The 21,280-nt window shown below is 46.0% G+C and overlaps 1 protein-coding gene across 12 annotated transcripts in view; it reads left to right on the top strand.

Moving 5' to 3' along the window:
• dock7 (dedicator of cytokinesis 7) overlaps positions 1-21,280 on the top strand; it is a 49,971-nt gene that overhangs the window by 20,247 nt on the left and 8,444 nt on the right. For 2 of the 12 annotated variants that reach the window (XM_076277841.1, XM_076277840.1), the window contains exons 17-41: positions 1,233-1,371; positions 1,820-1,921; positions 2,393-2,479; positions 3,301-3,532; positions 3,929-4,093; positions 4,806-4,975; positions 8,699-8,788; positions 9,369-9,464; positions 9,579-9,719; positions 9,938-10,051; positions 10,253-10,420; positions 10,618-10,757; positions 10,992-11,161; positions 11,252-11,406; positions 11,786-11,968; positions 12,490-12,649; positions 13,613-13,709; positions 14,404-14,421; positions 18,457-18,513; positions 18,897-18,993; positions 19,257-19,391; positions 19,581-19,733; positions 20,297-20,455; positions 20,629-20,729; positions 21,002-21,194. In XM_076277841.1, the coding sequence (XP_076133956.1) occupies positions 1,233-1,371; positions 1,820-1,921; positions 2,393-2,479; positions 3,301-3,532; positions 3,929-4,093; positions 4,806-4,975; positions 8,699-8,788; positions 9,369-9,464; positions 9,579-9,719; positions 9,938-10,051; positions 10,253-10,420; positions 10,618-10,757; positions 10,992-11,161; positions 11,252-11,406; positions 11,786-11,968; positions 12,490-12,649; positions 13,613-13,709; positions 14,404-14,421; positions 18,457-18,513; positions 18,897-18,993; positions 19,257-19,391; positions 19,581-19,733; positions 20,297-20,455; positions 20,629-20,729; positions 21,002-21,194 (3,322 nt within the window). Of the gene's footprint in view, positions 1-1,232; positions 1,372-1,819; positions 1,922-2,392; positions 2,480-3,300; positions 3,533-3,928; positions 4,094-4,805; positions 4,976-6,337; positions 6,431-8,698; positions 8,789-9,368; positions 9,465-9,578; positions 9,720-9,937; positions 10,052-10,252; positions 10,421-10,617; positions 10,758-10,991; positions 11,162-11,251; positions 11,407-11,785; positions 11,969-12,489; positions 12,650-13,612; positions 13,710-14,403; positions 14,422-18,456; positions 18,514-18,896; positions 18,994-19,256; positions 19,392-19,580; positions 19,734-20,296; positions 20,456-20,628; positions 20,730-21,001; positions 21,195-21,280 lie in introns of all 12 variants that reach the window. The other 10 variants (XM_076277848.1, XM_076277847.1, XM_076277845.1 and 7 more) reach the window with 7 other exon arrangements.

Below are 21,280 nucleotides of genomic sequence, written 5' to 3'. Positions count from 1 at the left end.
ATGTCTGTCAACCGGCATCATTAAGTGTCTCAGGATTACATTCTTCCCTCATCGTCAGGATACTAGCCATTTGGCTGTCCATGTTCACCACCATGAGACGGGACCGTGTGGATTTTATTCTGTGCTGTCCTGTGTGAGTGGAGTGCCATGTGATGTTTGATGGCGACTGATTGGGCCAGCGCCTCAGCTGATGTGCCAGAGGTGGCTGTTGATTGACAGAGAGGGTTGAAGCCAACCTGGCCAGGCACATTGAAATTTGCCCCTGCTGTGTGGGAACTCTGCACGTTGGTTTCGTTTCACCGAGCGACTTCTCAAATAGTGTCCTTGTGAAACTGGAAGAGAATGACCAACATTGAACAGCGAGCTCACTATCCTTAAACATTGCATTTAGTTTGAACTCTTATGGAGAAAACAGTAATTCTAACAACATTGAGAGCTAGGATAACAAACCATATTGTGATATCAAACATTTGCTTTTGCTGCATCTGTTTTGCCACTCCGTTAGCCACTGTGTCCCAGGCTGTCTTGGACACCCCTAGTACACATTCATGTCTCATCTCGTGCCATGATGCCCTTGGCTGAGGCCCCTGTCCTTGTCCAGATGACTCTCTCATGGCACTAAATCAGCCGGTCGCATTCACAATCAGGCCATATTTTCCTGGGTCGTCTTTCCAAGGTGAAAGTAAATAAACCTTTGAGGTGCTGAGTGCAGTCTGTATATTTGATCGCCCTCAGTGAATTTATGATGTGGTGCAATCTCCCGCTCGCTGCACGGGGATAATTATTTCTGCAGAGGTACTTCTTCACCTTCCTTCATTTTCCCATCTCTCATTTCCCGGCCTCAGCAGATCCACCCAGACTACAGACATGCTCACTTTCATTTACCCTGCAGCAGATCCACCATGACTACATACATGCTCACTTTCATTTACCCTGCAGCAGATCCACCCAGACTACAGACATGCTCACTTTCATTTACCCTGCAGCTGCATTTCTGTGTACTGGTAGACCTGATCAAACACTCCCATAGAAAAAGCATATGGTGGTTACATAAGACACACTATGTAGTGGTTTTATAGTTCACCCAACAACAACATTCTTATTGAAAATGTGTCTTTTGGGTATTTCAAAATAAGCACCTCCCGTTGTTTTACTGCTAATTGTACTTTTTGAAGTTGTGTTCCTCCTCCTCCTATTCATCTCAAAGCTTTCTTATTTTTACTTTTCCTCAGGTCACCAGATTTCCATGACGAGATCAAGATCAAGCTGCCGGCCTCTCTGACTGACCACCACCACATCCTGTTCACGTTCTACCATGTGAGCTGCCAACAGAAGCAGAACACCCCCCTGGAGACGCCTGTTGGCTACACGGTACGGCACCCTCTCCAGGCCGCACCCACACACTCTCCCACACGGCCAGTGGCCACTCAAGCACAACAGCAGCCAGCAGAGCAGGTGGACAAGCCCACAAGAGACATGTAGCCATCCGCACTCTTGCTGGGTCTCACTAGCAGACTGACACACGCACTGATACTTGATATCCATGACACACATAAACACGCAAAGTTGGTGCTGGAAATTGTCACAAAGGCCACAATACTACATTATCACCATATTTTTTTCATTACCTTGCATGTACTGTATAGCATTTAGTGTGTTGTATTTGTACTTACTAATTGAATTTATACATTTTTTGTAGTTGGTGTACTCACAGTGTGATCTATCATAACATAATACAGCATGGCTTATAAGCTGTTTGTGAATGTGTGCATATTTGTCTGTGTGTAAAAAATAACATCTTTGTTGTATCTCTCCTCAGTGGATCCCCATGCTGCAGAATGGCCGTCTCAGAACGGGTCACTTCTGTCTGCCTGTGTCCCTGGAGAAACCCCCGCAGTCCTACTCAGTCCTCTCTCCAGAGGTATGTCTACACACAAGCTCCCATGCTGACGCACATGTCTGTATTGATGGATTTATGTCCACATACCTTTGCACATATATAGACCCTTTTCATCTGTTCCTAGAGGATTTTGGTTAAAATGTTAAAAACCAACACAGATACTTTAAAATGTCTACAAAATGTCAACTTAAAAACTTGTTTTTTAAATATTTGTTTGTCCCGAAGTTATCATTAGCTTAACATTGTTTTTTGTGTCACCAGAAATGCCTTAGGAATGCACATGTTTGTTTGTGTAGTTCAAAGGGTTCATATCTTTGATATCTCTTTATTTTCTATCCTACCTCAAAGGAAATGTCATGTTGCTAAGTTAATTTTGTTTACATTATGCGCTAGCAATATACTCTATGTACTAACAAATATTTTTAAGTGCAAGGGGTTTGCATTATGTGTGGTGTTTCATGAAAGGGTCATGCTTTGTCATTGCCATTCCAGGTGCCGCTGCCAGGGATGAAGTGGGTTGATAACCACAGAGGGGTTTTCAATGTGGAAGTGGTCACAGTTTCAGCCATGCACACACAGGTACTCTCACCGAAATGAAAAGCAAGAAAACCGTATTTTTGCATAAACGCCTCATGTGCACTCCCAGAGTTGACGAGGAGCACATCTTGAGATGTTTTGACCTTGACAGCTCTTGGTCAAAGAGAAGGCAATGCCCTGCAGCCTTGACTGTACATCAGCATGCAGCCTGATTAATTCAGGATTGCACTCTCTCTCTTTGAGAACTTCATAATCATGACACTTGATTTGTGAAGTGAACTTGGCTGGCGCAGCATGTGATTGGTTGGTCTTATTTAGTGCCCTCCACTCAATCTCCCACTCATGGATGTACGCCATGTCAGGCCTCCATAACCGCCCCTCCTAAGGCTTACTCAAGGTAATATGGCCGTAAATCACATAGCTGCCTCAGATGCTGAGTTGGAGACTACATTTTGTTCATAGAGTGCAGATGAGGCCCGTGTGTGTGTGTGTGTGTGTGTGTGTGTGTGTGTGTGTGTGTGTGTGTGTGTGTGTGTGTGTGTGTGTGTGTGTGTGTGTGTGTGTGTGTGTGTGTGTGTGTGTGTGTGTGTGTGTGTGTGTGTGTGTGTGTGTGTGTGTGTGTGTGTGTGTGTGTGTGTGTGTGTGTGTGTGTGTGTGTTTAATAGATCATGTTCTTACTAAGTGCTGTAGGACACTGGATGTGTACTTTTGATGCTTAATGGGGGATGCAGAAGTTGGCAACTATGATCATTTCTACACTGTTTCCACTATAAATGGACACACATGGGTGAACAAACACATGCGTGCACATACTTATCCCTCTTCCTGTCTCTGACTGCTGACCGTGTCCGTGGCTCCCTCAGGACCAGTACCTGGATAAGTTCTTTGCGCTGGTGCACGCCCTGGACGAGCACATGTTCCCGGTGCGCATCGGAGACATGCGCATCATGGAGAACAACCTAGAGGCAGAGCTGAAGTCCAGCATCGCCGCGCTCAACTCCACACAGCTGGAGCCCGTGGTGCGCTTCCTGCACCTGCTGCTGGACAAGCTGGTGCTGCTGGTGGTGCGGCCCCCGGTCATCGCTGGACAGATAGGTCAGGGCAACGGACAATCACACACCCACACAAGCGTAGCACACACACACAAAACACACATTACTACACTGGCTTGTGGTGCCCTGCCATCAGTGGACATTGGAGGTGTACCCACACACACGCGCACACACGCACGCATGCACACACACACACACACACACACACACACACACACACAAACAAACAACCATGATCCACTGCAAATCATCTGAGGACTTTGCACAATCCAATGACCCAGTCATAAACAAAGCTCCAGATTAGTGTTTATTTGTGGTTCTTGGGTTGTATCGGCATGGTGTTGGGTAAGACTGTAGCAGAGCCAGCCCCTGACCCACTGACATGTGCTGTCTGGCTTTTGTCCTAACTGATACCTGTGTACAATGTTTTTGTTTGTAGTGAATCTAGGCCAGGCCTCTTTTGAAGTGATGGCGTCCATTGTGAACCGCCTGCATAAATACCTGGACACCAGTCAGGACCAGCATGGCCGAAACTCCCTCCTCTCCTCCTACATCCACCACGTCTTCCGTCTCCCCAACATGGACCCCAACTCCCCCTCACCAGGTGCAACCCCATCTGCTGCCTTCTTTAACCTTCACCATCAACATGAGTTTCATGCTCACCGACAAAAAGCGATCCAATAGAACACAGATGTATTAGATTGCAAGACAATTTTTATTATGGATACAGTTGTGTTGATGTTTCAAGATATATCCAGGCAAGATGGTGTCATTTTAATTAGATACTTTTGATCACTGCAGTAATCCTTTGGTCAGTGTTTATACACCACTGAAGACCCTCATTATGTATTTGGGGCCTCTGTCTGTACAGTTTCTCCCGTTGGACATGTGGTCACTGTGTAGACGTCCAGTAGCTTGTCTGGGTGGCCCCTGGTCATAGGTGCAGTTCCTACAAAGCACAAGCTCTGATGACCATTAACCTGCCAGCTTCTAACTGTCACTGTCTGATAAAGCAGTGTGTGGCTTACACAACACCAGCTGTACTAAAGAGGGATGTTCTAGCAAGCAGAACAGTTATGCTGTTATTAGGATTTATAGATGCCTTATACGCCTTGGAAGTGGAAGCGTTCTTGCTGTTTGTAATACAATCATATGGCCAAACACAGATTAATTGTATCCCACTAAATGCAAGTTGGTGGAAGGATCAAAAAGAAATCATAGGGGAAGGGGATTCATTGATGAGCTGAATACAAAGATAAGGAGATCTACTGTACATGACCCAACATGTAAATGTGTCCTGTGTGTGTGTGATCCAGGTCCTGGAGGGTTAGGTGGCTCAGTGCATTACGCCACCATGGCCCGCTCCGCAGTCAGGCCTGCTAGCCTCAACCTCAACCGCTCCCGTAGCCTTAGCAACAGTAACCCTGACATTTCAGGGACCCCCACGTCCCCTGACGACGAGGTGCGGTCCATCATTGGTAGCAAGGTAAGATAACTATACAGATATGGGACCGACATGTTACTCAGCACTTATCTTTTGCATATTTTATCCAGGTCATGTTTTACAAAGCAGCATGTAGTGTTTCCCAGTCTTAGTGGCTCGGCAGTATGACCGTAGCAGGTTTTAGAAGACCTAGTGTTGCTATCCCCCATGTAGTCTAGTTGCACTGGTGCATTTGATGTCTTTGTTTCTGTCTTTGTTACCATGGCACTTCTCTAGACATAAACAGTGTGCCAGAAACATCCATGTGTATATTTGACCAAATATTTGACAAACTCCCATTCACTTATGATTAGTCAAATGAATGGGTGTGAATGTGCTAGTGCCAAAACTTAAATTAAGTATTGATACAACCAAGTGATGTGGGCATATTGTTGGGGATTTTGGAGTACATTAGTTCTGAGTTCAATTCAGAAGTGTGAAAAGTGGGGTGTAGAGGACTTGAACAATTTAAGTTCAACACGCATCAGTAAAGATCCCTCTTAAGTTTCTAGGACTTTGGCAAGAGATCTGATGCATACCTCCTGTAAAGCCACCGAGTTGACGATCCACTCCGCACATAGAGTGGTTCAGCGTTTCACAGAGCTGTTACAGTTCAACCCTATAGCCCCACAGTAAACACGCACAAGAACATGTTATCTCTGACCTCCGACACAGCCAAACCTCCAGCACACCACGAGACAATAGCCTGGCTTTACTTGAGGACATGTACAAACCTCCTGTAGCCTGTTTAATGCAAGGGAAGAATTACGGAAGTGCAACTTGTGTGAGATATTTGTGGTGTCTGCTTTTGGATAAGAATTAAGATGGAATGTACCCATTTTTTGCCCTGTATGGTTTAGAAGCCTGAAATCCCACCTGGGCATCCTACTAGCTATCTCTGGCAGTCAGAGTCTCTTCTATCAAAATGCCATGCATTTCTTTCAACTTTTCTGGTGTTCTTACCAAGAATCCTTTCTCTGGGAATGAAAACAGCTCTTTTTCTCTGGCTTATGCCATCCCTGGGCATAAATTGGGTACTTTCCTGAGAATGTGTTACAGAACTGTGTTTGCAGTCATTGTGAAATTCTTCATGTTCTCTCCTAACTTGAATCCTGTGGCTTATCACTAAGTCTGTGATGATTCTGAGATGGGAATCTGGTCCTGATTCTGCATTCTGAGTGTTCTGAAGTGTTCTGTTCTGTTGGAAATGTTGCCATGGTTTTTTGATCTAACTAACCAACCTTTGTTCCTCTCCTTCGCTGACCTGCTGACCTGTCGTGAACTGTAACCTTTGACTGTTCCCTCCCCTGTGCTGCTCGCTTGCTCGTTCCTGCCTGTGACCCCGTGACCCTCCCCTCCTCGCAGGGCTTAGATCGCTCCAACTCCTGGGTGCACACGATGGGGTGCAAGAGTGCCCCCTGGGGAACCAGCCCCAGCTCCGCTTCTGACACCGTGCAGGTGGTTCAAACAACCCCCCTCCCACCCCCCCCCACCCCCTTCCCTCTAAAACAGCCTCCCTCACACTGCCTTCTCCCTGCAACCAGCACTACTGGCACTCACTCTCCCAGAGCCCTCCACCTCCTCCTGTAGAAAGCCAACAGAGAGAAGCCTGGGCCCCTCCCTGCACCCTCTAGCTCAGTGCAGCAGCTCCACTGGCTCACCCCCTGCCTGACCTCCACCCTGCTGCTCTGTGCGCCGCGCTGGGCTGCCGCCACTGGCCCACGTGCACCATAAATCAAGTGGCTTTTCCCTCTGAGGATGACTGCACACTTAATCAAATATTAATTGAGAGACCAACTCCAGCTGCTGGGATGGAATAATTGGAATGAGCTGTGGCACGAGCGTTCCATTCCATTTAGCCCTCCTGCTGTGTTCAACTCAAACTGTACTTCACACAAACAGCCTAATAAGCATCCCAATGGCATAGTTGTTGAGCAGATTAGTGCACTGGCAACTCAGAGGCATTGCTATCATATGACCACACACACAGGTGGTCCTGCTGAGCCCTTTAGGAACTATCGGTAGCCAATTAGAGATTGTGGCCTGAATTAGAATTGTTGACAGTGATTCAAGTTTATCTGTTACTGTTAATATTAATAGCTACCAAAATAAAGACCATGGATGTAGAAAAGAATCCTGATGGCTCTAATGCAGCACTACATAGTACAGAACAGATGGCCAATAGATGGAGAGATGAGCTATATGATACTAGTGTTGGTGCTCATGTTAATATTGTTACTGTGAAAAGGTAGTCGCATTTTTCAGTTTGAAAATATTGCACCTACTGCTGCTGACAACTACACTGATCTGATTTGAAATAGTGAATTTGGTCAGGATCAAGGTGTCTGGTCAGTCTTATCAGAAGTGTGCCAGGAAGCTGTTAGGAAGCAGATGTTATTTTAGTCCCTCGCTGCACTTCTGTCTTGAGTGCTCACCTAATGAAGCAGAGCTGGCCCCCAGAGCACAGAGCAGGGCCTGCAGTAGCAGAGCCAAGATGGTGGTTCAGAGCACAGAGCAGGGCCTGCAGCAGCAGAGCCAAGATGGTGGTTCAGAGCACAGAGCAGGGCCTGCAGCAGCAGAGCCAAGATGGCGGTTCAGAGGCTTATCCATCCTCCCATTTTCATTTGCTCATCATCTTCCCTCTAATCACTAGTCTGCTAAATCCTCTTCTCCAATCCCAGCCCTCCATCTTTAACGTCATTGCATGGCCAACCTTCACTAACATCATTTCACTGTGGGATGAGCATGACATGAGATGCTGCATGTCTGAGTGTGTGTGTGTGTCTGTGTGTGTCTGTGTATGGGTGTGATTGGGGTGTGTGTGTGTGTGTTTGTGCGAGTGTGTGTCTGTCTGTCCTTGTCCTCTTTGCGTCATGGCTGCTTTTGTGCTGTCGTCTCATGTTGGCTGTTTGTGATGACAATCTTACTGTTTAAGTATTGTCCTGATTATCATTTAAGGGTACCCATACCTCTAGCTTCTCAAAGTCATTAGGGGGTAAGGGGGGGGGGGGGTACTAGTGTTGCCATTATCAGTTAGTGGAGAGCAGCCTGGCAGTATTATGCAGTATTCTCCTCATATATTCATTTCTCATTTGAAATCAAATGAAAATAGGTGGTACAGATCAGTCTGCTTCCTAAGTTTATTTGTGCAAATATATAGCACCTTTCTTTTTTAGTTTTTTTTTGGTTGGAGTTGGAATCTTGAGGAGATGTCTTGGAAATGAGCCACAGTATCTAGGGTGTCCTTTGGGGCCCAATCAGTCAGAAGTGCAGGGTTCACACATTCTGTACACTTTCCAGCATTAAAGGCCTTATCTAGTGGAAGTTTAGTGTCATTCTTTAGTGATAATTCTGTACACAGAAAGAACCTTACAGGGTAGAAGTGCATGGTGTGTCACTGTTAATGTTAAATGTGTTCTCTGTTGTGTTGTTATGTCATGTTTTGGTGTGTGTGTGTGTGTGTGTATGATTGTGTTTGTTTGTGTGTGTGTGTGTGTGTGTGTGTGTGTGTGTGTGTGTGTGTGTGTGTGTGTGTGTGTGTGTGTGTGTGTGTATTTGAATGAATGTGTTCACACATGCATGTGTATGTGTAAGCACATACACCTGTGTGTGTGTGTGTGTGTGTGTGTGTGAGAGAGGGTGTGTCTTTCTGGCAGAGGATGGCACCACACGCTCCTGTGCTCCTCACTAATCTGGTGTCACCCTTCCATTCATCCCCACCCATAGGCCATGGAGCGCAGTGGCAATCGCATGTCCTCGCACACTGAGAGCGCCAGTTTCTTGCAAACTTTAACAGGACGGTTGCCGACCAAAAAGGTAGAGACCCCGCACTACCGGGGGTGGAGCTAGCACAGCCCCGCCCCCTCGCCTCACACCCGCCCCACCCGCCTGTCTGTCTGTGGATGTCTGCCTTGTGATTGGATGGTCTTTGTATTTAGTCTGATGGTCTGTATTTGGTCTGTATTGTTGGATGGTGACTGCCCCCGCCTCTTGATGTGAATGCAGCTCTCTGATGATTGTGTTGATGTAATGTGCACTCCTTGTATGAATGCATTTTGCCCTGCCCGAATGAACAATTTGGAATGAATGTGTGAGTGTTTGCGTGCGTGCGTGCGTGCGTGTGTGTGACCGTGTCTTCCGTAATGAAACTTCCCTTTCCGTACAGAGCTTTACAGCAGCAAGATACAGCTGAAAAAAAAATCCCCAAATTGTTTTCCTTCTTTGTCGTTAGAGATAAGGCAGAATGCTACGACATTATGGAGTTTTTTTTATTTTTTTTAGCCAAACTGGTCGGCTCATTCATGTTTGGAGTGGCACCATTTTGTGGTGTCTGACTTTGTCCTGTATTGGTTTGTTTCTCTCTCTCTCTCCGTCGCTCTTTCCCTCCCCCTCTCAGCTCTTCCATGAGGAGCTGGCCTTGCAGTGGGTGGTCAGCAGTGGCAGTGTCCGAGAGGGCGCGCTGCAACAGGCCTGGTTCTTCTTCGAGCTCATGGTGAGAACTCCCTCCTTCCTCGCATAGACGGAGCTCAGTTGTAGATCGTGTGATGTGTGCAGATGAAGGTGTTTGGCTGAAGCCGCCCCTCTTGGTGTTCCGTCCCTACCTCAGGTCAAGAGCATCATCCACCACCTGTACTTCACTGACCGCCTGGACTCTCCCAGGAAGAACCGTTTCCCTGAGCGCTTCATGGATGACATCACCGCCCTGGTCAGCACTATTGCCGGTGACATTGTTTCCCGATTCCAAAAGGTCAGTACAGGAGAGTCTGAAGCACTTATCTGTTGACATTATCTACTTTATCATGTTTGATATACGTTTTTTTATATTAGCTACTACTGTATTGTGTCTGTATTGGACTGTATTTTCAGTATGGCTATCCAGTATTGTGAAAAAAAACACCATTGCGTAGATTTCTTCAGTCTGTACATTTAGACATCACTTTGAATCTCTTGCTTCCCTGTGGACAGGATCTGGAGCTGGTGGAGAGGCTCAACATGAGCCTGGCCTTCTTCCTCAATGACCTGCTGTCCGTCATGGACCGCGGCTTCGTCTTCACCCTGATCAGGACCTACTGGAAACAGGTACTTAACCTGAGGCTGGGAAACAGCGAAATTAGTTGAGATCTTTCCCAAAGAATATCTTTCCCTGAAACTATGTGTATTACAAATAACTTTTAGTCTTTTCATAAAGTAGCATTTTATTCTCATTTGTTATTGGATACATGAAGGCCATAATTCATTTTGTCAGTATCTTTTACTCTGCTTGCGTTTCCTTTCTCCCAGGTGTCCACTAAGCTGTACGCTCTCCAGAACCCCACTCTGGAGTCCCTGCGTCTAGACTTCCTGCGCATCGTGTGCAGCCACGAGCACTACGTCACCCTCAACCTGCCCTGTAGTCTTCTCACGCCACCTGCCTCTCCTTCCCCATCTGTCTCCTCCGCCACGTCCCAGGTGACAGCTACAGGACTCTGAACACTCCCCTGGTTGCTTCCAGTGCAAACCTCTTTGGTCCATCCTAGTCTTGATGATTTGTTTTGAGCCTTGACTTCCCTAAACAGTAGACTAAACATATGTGAAATGTATGAAGTTGTTGTAGGCGTGATTTCCCTTCTGAACATGTTGTTCCGGTACTCCTGTCCCCCTCGTAGAGCTCGGGCTTCTCCACGCACGTGCAGGACCAGAAGATTGCCAACATGTTTGAGTTGTCTGTGCCATTCCGGGAGCAGCACTATCTGGCTGGCCTCGCCCTCACTGAGCTGGCCATCATACTGGACCCAGAAGCAGAAGGGTCGGTACACACCAGTCTGTCTTCACTCCACCCCATTTGTACCATCTGTCCGTGTGCGTGCGCGACCACGACCATAAGTCATTTCTGTTTTCATCTTTGTTGTGCAGCTCATTGGTAGGAATAAAAAATATTTTACAATTTTAAAATGTGCTTTATATGCATCTTGTAATTGCATACGTTCTTAGTGCACTATTTACATAATTGCTAATGTCTCTGTCTCTGTCTCTGTCTCAGGATGTTTGGTCTGCATAAGAAGGTTATCAGTGTAGTACACAACCTGATGTCCAGCCATGACTCTGACCCACGGTATGCAGACCCTGAGGTCAAAGCCAGGGTTGCTATGCTCTACCTGCCACTCATTGGAATCGTCATGGAAACTTTGCCCCAGCTGCATGACTTCACTGGTATGTGAGGCTGGATTTGGGTTATATCATTTAGAATGCACAGGCCATGACACAGGCTCACAATGAGACCTTCATAACCTGTCTCCTCAGAGTCACACAACCAATGGGGTCGCCCGGGCGGAACGGGAGGGGAGGAGCCAGAGGTTGAGGGCAACAGTCTCATCAGTCAGACGGTTGCCATGGCGATCGCTGGGACCTCTGTGCCCCAGATGTCCAGGCCCAGCAGCTTCTTACTGAATCCCCAGGTAAGCACACACCCAAGTCAAGTCAAGTTTATTTATATAGCGCATTTCATACACAGAGGTCATTCAATGTGCTTTGCATAAACAAAAGCAAACAGTAATAAAAGCATAAAAGAACAATAGTGAAAGAATAGTTTGAAAGGTAAAGATCATAATAATAATAATAATAATAATAATAATAATATTATTATTACACACCTACACACTTACACATGCACACACCCTGTCAGAGAGAGCGCATCAGCCAAGAAACCTGAACAAATCAAATGAGACTTCAGGCCAATCCAGAGAGCTCACTAGAGGAAGGGAAGCGTGTGCTGGCTGTGCTCTGTCTCCGTTGTGTCCTTGGCGCTGTGCTTCATGGCGCTCCCCTCTCCCCCAGGCCACGCGGCAGCACGGCACCTTCTCGGCCGAGTCCAGCCGCAGCCTGCTCATCTGCCTGCTGTGGGTGCTGAAGAACGCCGACGAGATGGTGCTGCAGAAGTGGTTCACTGACCTGTCCGTGTCCCAGCTCAACCGCCTGCTGGACATGCTCTACCTCTGCGTCTCCTGCTTCGAGTACAAGGTCAGAGAGTGGACTGCACTTCTACAACTGTCTGTAGGCCACCCACACACACACACACACACACACGCACGCACAAGCACGCACGCGCACACACACACAAATACCTACACACACACACACACACACACACAAACACACAAATACCTACACACACACACACAGACACACACACAAACACACAAATACCTACACACACAGACAGAAATATACACATTAAACCCTACAATAATGCCTGTGCTTTAATCATCATTTGAAACTCTTTGCTGTCCTCATTGTTAACCTCTAACAATCTAACCAAACTAACCATGTTGTTTTTGTGTGACTCAACGTGTTATTTCATAGAACTTAAAGTGGATCGTTCATCTGTTCAGTGTTAACCACAGCCTTGTCACACATCTCTGTGGGCTTTGTGCTTTCTGTGGCATGTGTGAAGTAACTCCTGTGTGTTTTCTGCTCATCCATTCCACATCAATTCCACCTCCACCTCCACCTCCACCTCCAACCCTTCCATACAAATACAGGCCCATGTTCTGTTCACCATGCAGGGTAAGAAAGCGTTTGAGCGCATGAACAGCCTGACCTTTAAGAAGTCCAAGGACATGAAGGCCAAGCTGGAGGAGGCCATCCTGGGCAGCATAGGAGCACGGCAGGAGATGGTGCGACGCAGCAGAGGACAGCTGGGTAAGTGGACACACACACACACACACACACACACATTTTAACCATTTATTTATGTCCACATGAAGAAAATGGTACAGGGACACACATATTAGGAATGCAGTACAATACATATGCAAACCTATGGACCAGTAGCATGCACCAGGTCTTCACAATATCACTTAACTTAAGTGATATATAACTTAACAAGCACAATACTTAGTTCTTAAGAGTATAAGTAGCAACATATCTGCCATATGTGGCGGCTCCCAATAATAGCAGAGATGGCACAGTACTTTGCAAGCTGTTTAGCCCTCCCTTTGGCCATCCCAAGTAGTTGCAGCCCTCTTACTACCAACCTGTGTACGTGTCCTAGGCTACCAAATATGAATACGAGTAGTCTGCACCTATAGCCTAGCTCTGAGATGGTGTTTAGGAGTGGTTGGTATTTAACTACCTTGGTGCACACACACACACACACGCACACAATATATACATTTGCAGTCACATATGAATGCACACCAATGTGTGGACACCCCCTCATACTTTCAAAGGAATGAATGCAGCACACCCATGTGTTTTTAAAACAGATGCCAACAAAGATAATGCACATTAAAACACACACACACACACACACACACACACACACACCTCGCAGGAGGAATCCTGACCCAGTTTCATCCCCTGCTGTTCGCAGCCCATATTTGTTTGAAAGCTTGTAGGGGCGCAGCATGGAGAGTGCCGGTGGGGAACTGGGTTTGTAGGTCTGATGCACTGAACAGACTCCCTGCTGGTGCTCTGCTATCTGTTTGTCCATGACTCCGAAGGCTGCAGGGAGGAGGGGACTGGCTGTTGGGCAACTCCTGTCAATCTTGTTACGATTTCTCTCTCTGTATTACCTTCTTGTGGTTGCGATAGCTCTCATCTCATCTCCAGGCTTAATCTACCTCTTTATCTCTGGTCACTCTGTCCTTGTCCTCCCCGTAGAGCGGAGTCCATCAGGCAGTGCCTTTGGCAGTCAGGAGAACCTGCGCTGGAGGAAAGACATGACCCACTGGAGGCAGAACAGCGAAAAAATGGACAAGTATGGACTGTTTGTTTGTGTGTGTGTGTGTGTCTATACCATGTGAGACGTGCAGGTTAACAAGACACTGTAATGTCAGATTTCAGCTTCACGATCATGAATAATGCTTATTAAGAGTACGCTACTGTGAAAAAGACATGTTTGAAGCCATGTTTTGAAGTGTGAGTGAAATAAGAAGAGTTTTTACCTCAATTAACATACTAAACACAACAAACTTGCCCCACACCTGTGCTGTGTGCACACAAATGTGTATGAATGTATTGCAGTAGAATCCATGAATTCTGCTATGCTAATTATATGCATTTCAGTAGAATCCATGAATCCAGCTAAACGTACACGAGGTATTACACAAGTAGCACTGCAAACCAGTGGATCTGGACTCCACTATCCAGGAAGACTCCAATGGATGCTCTGTTGATCCTTGTAACTCTCTTAAGTTCTGGTCATTGAAGCTCATTTGCACCTCCACAGACATCCCAGCTGAGGCCTTGCTAGAAAGAAAATAAACACATACATGTAAATAAGTAAACAAACAGCAATTGAACGACCATAGATAATAGTATGCAGAATCAGATGTTTGCTGGCTCAAACAAACATGATTTGTATCTTGTTAAAGCATGCAGGGTATGAACTCTCTTGATGAGTGTGCTGTACTTGTCTGACTATTTTCTCCCATGTGTGTTGTGTGCTGTAGGAGCCACAGATCAGTCAGGTATTGTATGATGCAGTGTCCCGCTTCCAGACCCCTGACCCCTGACCCCATCCTCCCTGTCCCCGTCATGGTGCTTGGGTTGGTTGGTTTGGCCTTCATGGTGTTGTGCTGTTGTGCTTCCAGTTTAACCAGTGTCCAAAAGACTTAGCCTGCTAAGCGTATGGGGATTAATATTCAATAAAGTCATCTCTTTCCCATCTCTCTCTCTCTTTCTCTCTCTCACTCCTCACTAGGCTTGGGTATCGAATTTCGAGTATTGGTTGGAACTGGGACTATCTTTGCGATTTTCCCGGAATCGTTCAAAAGTTTAAATTTCGATTCCTAGTTTCGATTCCCAGTCTGCCGACCGGAAGAAGAAACGGCTGAACACCAACGAAGAAGCGCATAGTTCATAGAATTAAAATTCATGGAGAAGGTCAGACTATTTCATTCAGAAAGCAGGGTTCCCGCGGATCCTTAAAGTCCTTAAAGAGAAATTTTCAAAAGAGAGGTATTAAATGTGCGTATGGGACCGCCAGCGAGTGCAAGAGAGCGAGTGATGTCTCAATCTAGTTTCGTGTATTTAAAACGCAATTGTATAAGTGACTAGGCTATTAGGCTACGGAAGGAAGTGTAGTGGTTGCAGAGTGAAGATGTTTTTCACGGGTGTGGTTAAAGGAGTGAAAACAGTAATAATACAGTAGGCCTATGTACAAAATAATATGCCTGACGTTTTCGTGGTGTAGCTGAGGCCAGAGAGATATACAGGTAGCCTACGTGGAATGAGGAAGCCTACGGTAGAATGAGCAAGAGAAAGAAAGAGCAATAGGTTGGCCATACGTTCGAATTTAGGCCGGACATATGGATTTTAAAAGCCCTGTCCGGCGTCCGGCGCAGCCTCAAGCCGGACGCTCATTTGTTCTCCTTTTTGGAGTTGCGCTTGGCATCTAAAATCGTTGCTCGGACGCAGCATCGTTTCACAAACTATGGACGCGAAGACTGCTGGTCAAATTATGTGCAGTGCTTCGCAATCAGGAGGAGGCCTAGCCTAGGGAAGAAAATATCTGTCTTAAGTTATAGCCTACCTGTAATATCTGCCAGCAGCTTGCTTGCCAGCGTTTCCCAGTAGGCTAGGCCTACTTCGCAAAAGTTGTGAACTAAAACCGCATATTTTTTGAATGTCGGCGACTGGCTACATAAAAAAAACGTGTGTTCATAATACGTGCGTGCTTGAGATGAAACCAGCGGTTTTCAGCAGGATCATGCGAGGAGGACCTGTCTCTTAATTAATTTAAAACAAGTCAATGGTTTTACAATGTTTCAGTCAAGCTTTGGTTGGTTTAGATACAACGGGTATGCAAAAAGGTAAAGTAGTGGATTAACTTTAATTTGCTGTGCTGCATATTGGACAATAGATGCACATAGTAAATTATATAAAGTAGGCTTATTAAAATATGTAAATAGCTTAGTCTAACTTTGAAAAAAATATTGAAGGGAATCCAGTCCAGTGCACATGTCTTTGGCAAGTAGCCTAGGCTACTACAGACACAGGTGAAGAACAGTCAGCCTCAGCAGTAAGCAAAACCAAATATGTACAGCCAGCTTCAAAAGCAAGCAGCCCAGACCCTAAAATTGGGCATTTATAGCTTTGAAGGTAATTCACACACAATTATTTTTCTTTCGACAAAATATATTTGGTAACTTCTGTAGACATCCAAAATGGGGTGGGGGTTAAAATTATTAGGAAAAAAAACTATTGCATAAACAGTCATATATCTTTTTGCCATGGTAGTCTTAAGTTTCATTTAGATGTCGTGAAAAGGTCTTAAAAGTCTTTAAATTTGCACTTGGAAAATGTGCAGATACCCTGAGAAAGACCGTTGGTTAGCTAGCTCATTTAAAATATCCTAAACTTTTTTTGACCCAGCCTCTTAAAAAAATCGGAATCGAGAATCGCTAGGAACCGGAATCGAAATAAGAAATCGGAATTGGAATCGGAATCGTTCAAATTCAAACGATACCCAACCCTACTCCTCACACTCCCTCTCGGTCTGTCTTTTTATTTCTCCATCTTTCTTTTTCTACCGTGTGTCAATTTCTCTCTTGGTTTGGGATGCAGTATGTGATTCTGTTGGAGATACATAGGTTCACTAAGTCCGTAAGGATAAATAGTTTCTTGCAGGTTTCATGTTTCTTAGATACCTTTTCAAAACAGTGTCGACTAGCAGGCAAGTCCTTTGCTGTGCCCCCATAGATGTGACGTATTTATATTTTTGTAGTGTAGGAATGCACGCACATCTATATATTTCAACAGGTGTCAGATACTAACCGATGCGAAGGAAAACAAGATAAAAAGGTATCCTCACAGTGTTTTATATGCTCCCGGTGCAGTTTAATCTGTACAATGTTCCGGCCGCTCAGGATGTACATCAGGGGTCGGCAAATAGTGGCCCGCGGGCCAATTTTGGCCCGCCATTGATTCTATCTGGCCCGCGAGATGACGTTAATTTGCTGTTGAATGAATTTTTTTTTTAACCCCATGTTTTTAAAAAGAAAAAAAGGCCTACAGCAATCCCATCAATTTCAAAACATTTATTGAGGTATAGATGATAGTCCTACTAAAGTGACAAAACAGGTGGAACATCCTTGCAGTTATCCATGACGCACAGGTCGGAACGGTATTGGCACGCGAGTGCGCGTAATCTTGTGCAAAAAAAAAACAACAGTGTCCTGTCTCCCTCTTCCAGTGGGCAAGGTCAAAAATAGCCTATGTTTCGTTAAATTAATAGGCTTGGCATTAAGAAATGCAGGCAGGCTCAACACATACCTCTGCTTCCATTCTTCTTTGTAGGTCCTGCATTCTGAATCAATTTTTCTTTTCAAGGCTTTTGACAACGACATTTTGCATCAATAACTAGCATATAGCAATGTTCAGCTAATCATTTACACGTCATCCAAAAGAATAATATTTGTAGCCTACAAATTAGTTACGGCAAGTTGCTAGGCAAGTCGCCTGTTTCATGAGAGACGACAGGAGATGCAGCAGGCGGCATAAAAACAGCGCACATAAGCAAATAAACGTTTTTAATGGAATTAAATTAAATGCATTTTAAAAGTTAGATGATGTTTATTTTAATATAATATAATAATTAATAATTTAAATAGTAGGCCTATAACCCCCCCCATTACAAAAGCTATGGCCCGCGATGCCATTGTCTGAAAAAAAATTGGCCCGGGTCCAAACGTAATTGCCGACCCCTGATGTACATGATGAAGACCTGAACGGTCAAAACATTTTACTGATTAAACTGCACTCGTAGCATGTAAGACAGTGTGCAAATATATTTTTTCTTGTATTTTTTAAGAAGTTCAAAAAGCTGTTTAGATAGAACCCTTGGTAGACGTGGTAGTGTAGCCTGGCCATAATGATACAACAGTCCCCCGTAGTTTGTCCTTGGTGACCATGGTCCATATCTACAGCAATCACATCTCTAGCCTGCAGTGTGCTTTTGATAACAGGCTTGCTTTCTCCTCCTTCATCCCATCCTGAGAGAGACCCATATAGCACTTGTCCTGTGTGTGTGTGTGTGTGTGTGTGTGTGTGAGTGAGAGCATGTATGTTAGGCTCCTGGTACTCTCCACTGAGATATGTTCCAAGGAGTCCCCTCTGTTACCGCTCTCTTCATTTGTCCGACAGCGTAAGCTAGCGCTGGTGGGATGCCCCACCTCACTCCTGTCAGGTCAGACAGCTGACCCACACCCCACCCGCGGGTCTGCAGGAGTAGAGCTGGGCATCCTTCCCTAGAGTCCTTTAGCATCTCTTCCTGACCTTTGCCCTAACACCGTTCCTGGACCCTGGGTCCCTGCTTCCTAATGGTGGGTTCCTTAAGCAAGGCAATGCTGGGCTGCTCAGGATTGGGGTGTGTGTTTGTGAGGGGGTGTGTGTTCACCCTAACAGCATCCCAGATGCTGGAGATGTGTGTGCCGGTAGGCTTGTGCGTGCATGTGTGTGTGTGTGTGTGTGTTTTGAGTGTGCAAGTGTTGTGTGCCGTGCAGGTTTAGAGACACCCTACCTCGCTCTGGGAGGAGCCAGGAGCCTTTGTTAGCAGCTAGGTGTGTAAGCTGACACCATCCGTGCTCTTTACATTAACTTCATAGTGCAGCCATTCCCTTCCTAACCATGACATCGCCTGTGGTCTACCACAGTTGACCTGTCCTTCTGGATAACTTATTACAGACAATAGCAGCCACAGCATGTGATGTCTTAGCCTGTATCTATCTCAGTAATAGAGTGTTTATTTGGGCATCATAGCTGCCTGCAGCGATAACTAATTTCCTGTTGGACACAAAAGGCTTCTCTGTTCTGTCCAATGGCTTGAATGCTGAACTGTGTGCAATGTGTTTGCATTCAAGGTGTCCTCGCAGTAGAGCTTCCCACTGTCCTAGTGCTCTAGAAAAACACAAGGGATCAGTGTGTGTGTATGTGTGTGTTACAGGACGCGAGCGGAGCTTGAGCATGAAGCACTCATTGATGGGAATCTGGCGACAGAGGCCAACCTCATCATCCTGGACACGCTGGAGATCATCGTCCAGGTACGGATGGAAAGCCGGCACCATCACACTCTTCCTGCATGGATTAGATGAATGTGGGAAATAATGAGGTGCTGATGAACGATCAAGCTGGTCTTGTCAGAAAATGTGTCTCTCCACTGACAACTGACAAGTGATTGACTCTCTTGTAACTTGTAATTGATGTATGCCACTGCAAGCTAATCTTTGAAACAAAAGTCTAATAATAACTAGGAACTGCATTATTTTGGAGGAATAGTCTGCCTAAGTCTAGTGTTTGTTGCCAGACGGTGTCGGTGACCGAGTCGAAGGAGAGCATCCTGGGAGGGGTGCTGAAGGTGCTGCTGCACAGCATGGCCTGCAACCAGAGTGCCCTCTACCTGCAGCACTGCTTCGCCACACAGAGAGCACTCGTGTCCAAGGTGGGCGCCACAGTTCATGAGTCATCAGCCTCTTAGTGCAGAGATGGTCTTCAGTGCATTCCATTGTAATACATTTCTCTTCTCCCCCTCCCCCTGCCTCTCTTTTGCGGTCACTTCTTTCTCCCATTCTCTCTCTCTCTCTCTCTCTCTCTCTCTCTCTCTCCCTCTCTCCCTCTCCCTCTCTGTTAGTTCCCGGAGCTGCTGTTTGAGGAGGAGACGGAGCAGTGTGCTGACCTGTGTCTGAGGCTCCTGAGGAGCTGCAGCAGCAGCATCAGCACCATTCGCGCTCACGCCAGTGCCTCGCTCTACCTGCTCATGAGGCAGAACTTTGAGATTGGCAATGTGAGAGCACAACACACACACACACACACACACATACACAACACACACACTAAAACACTGATGCATTGATATGTACAAACAGACAACACCTCGCTGTGCTTGCCCCAAGAGATCATACACACCTTTGATCTTGATGGAGTAACACAGCACGCTCACACAGACTTGTTTTTCCTCCCAGTAAGTCTTTTCAAGTCTTGATCCTCTGCCTTGGCTTTCAATCATTTATTTACCACTTGTCCCAGAAGGAAGATTTAAGAATTTATGACTGTTGGTTATGCTATGCACGTACGAGTGTGTGTGTGTGTGTGTGTGTGTGTGTGTGTGTGTGTGTGTGTGTGTGTGTGTATGTGTGAGAGTGTTTTGTGTATGAATGTGTATGTCTGTGTGGAAGAGTCTTATGTGTAAGAGGTTCTACTCTTTCTTCTTTTCAAAAGCTCTTATCTTCAGATCTGCTTGTGAATTTTTCATACCCATATAGTCCTCTCCTTCCCATGTAAAGCATCCATTCTAAACTCTGTCTGTCTGTCTGTCTGTCTGTCTGTCTGTGTTGTTTTCTCCTGCAGAACTTTGCGAGGGTGAAGATGCAGGTGACCATGTCTCTGTCCTCTCTGGTCGGCACATCTCAGAACTTCAACGAGGAGTTTCTGCGGCGCTCACTGAAGACCATCCTGACCTACGCTGAGGAGGACCTGGAGCTCAGAGAGACCACCTTCCCAGACCAGGTGGGCCAACTCTTCCAAGACCAGACCTTCAGCCTTCACAGACAACACAAACAACACTCTGGCTAGTAGACAAAGAGGCTGTTTTGCACTATGCTGTTTTGGCAACAGCCAGTGTTCAGGAAGCCAACTTTCTCTTGTAACCGCCATCATCCCTTATTTTGTGTGCGTTTCAGGTTCAAGACTTGGTATTTAACCTGCATATGATCCTGTCAGACACGGTGAAGATGAAGGAGCACCAGGAAGACCCAGAGATGCTCATAGATCTCATGTACAGGTCTGTAGGGGCAGTGCCATTTCTGTAGGTACAGTTTCTGGGCCTACTACATAGTAGATGACCTCCATCTGAGATCACATACGTCTGTCCATAGATGAATCACCAGGCCGCCATTCATCTAGTATTATTTCTATGTATAACGTACATAACATCACACATGTACATCCACATCCATGTATGGGCATGTAAAACAGAAGTTAGAACATGTATATTATGCAGTTATACAGTACATTATGCATTGGATGATAAATGTGTTTTTTGCCTCTGGGCAGAATTGCCAAGGGTTACCAGACGTCTCCAGACTTGCGTCTGACATGGCTGCAGAACATGGCGGGCAAACACTCAGAGCGCAACAATCACGCCGAGGCTGCCCAGTGCCTGGTGCACAGCGCCGCCCTGGTGGCCGAGTACCTCAGCATGCTGGAGGACCGCAAGTACCTGCCTGTGGGCTGTGTCACTTTCCAGGTGAGAGGACCCCTGCCACAGACTGGGTGCTTGGCTGTGGCCAAGCTGTTCCTAAGAAGAACTATACATTACCAAGAGTTATATTT

Source organism: Alosa pseudoharengus, unplaced genomic scaffold, assembly GCF_046254945.1.
Source record: "Alosa pseudoharengus isolate Yale_2024_CS ecotype anadromous, Long Island Sound unplaced genomic scaffold, YU_APseudo_1.1 YU_APseudo_1.1_scf_11, whole genome shotgun sequence".
Classification (NCBI taxonomy): domain Eukaryota; kingdom Metazoa; phylum Chordata; class Actinopteri; order Clupeiformes; family Clupeidae; genus Alosa; species Alosa pseudoharengus.
This window is presented reverse-complemented; position numbering and strand designations above follow the sequence as displayed.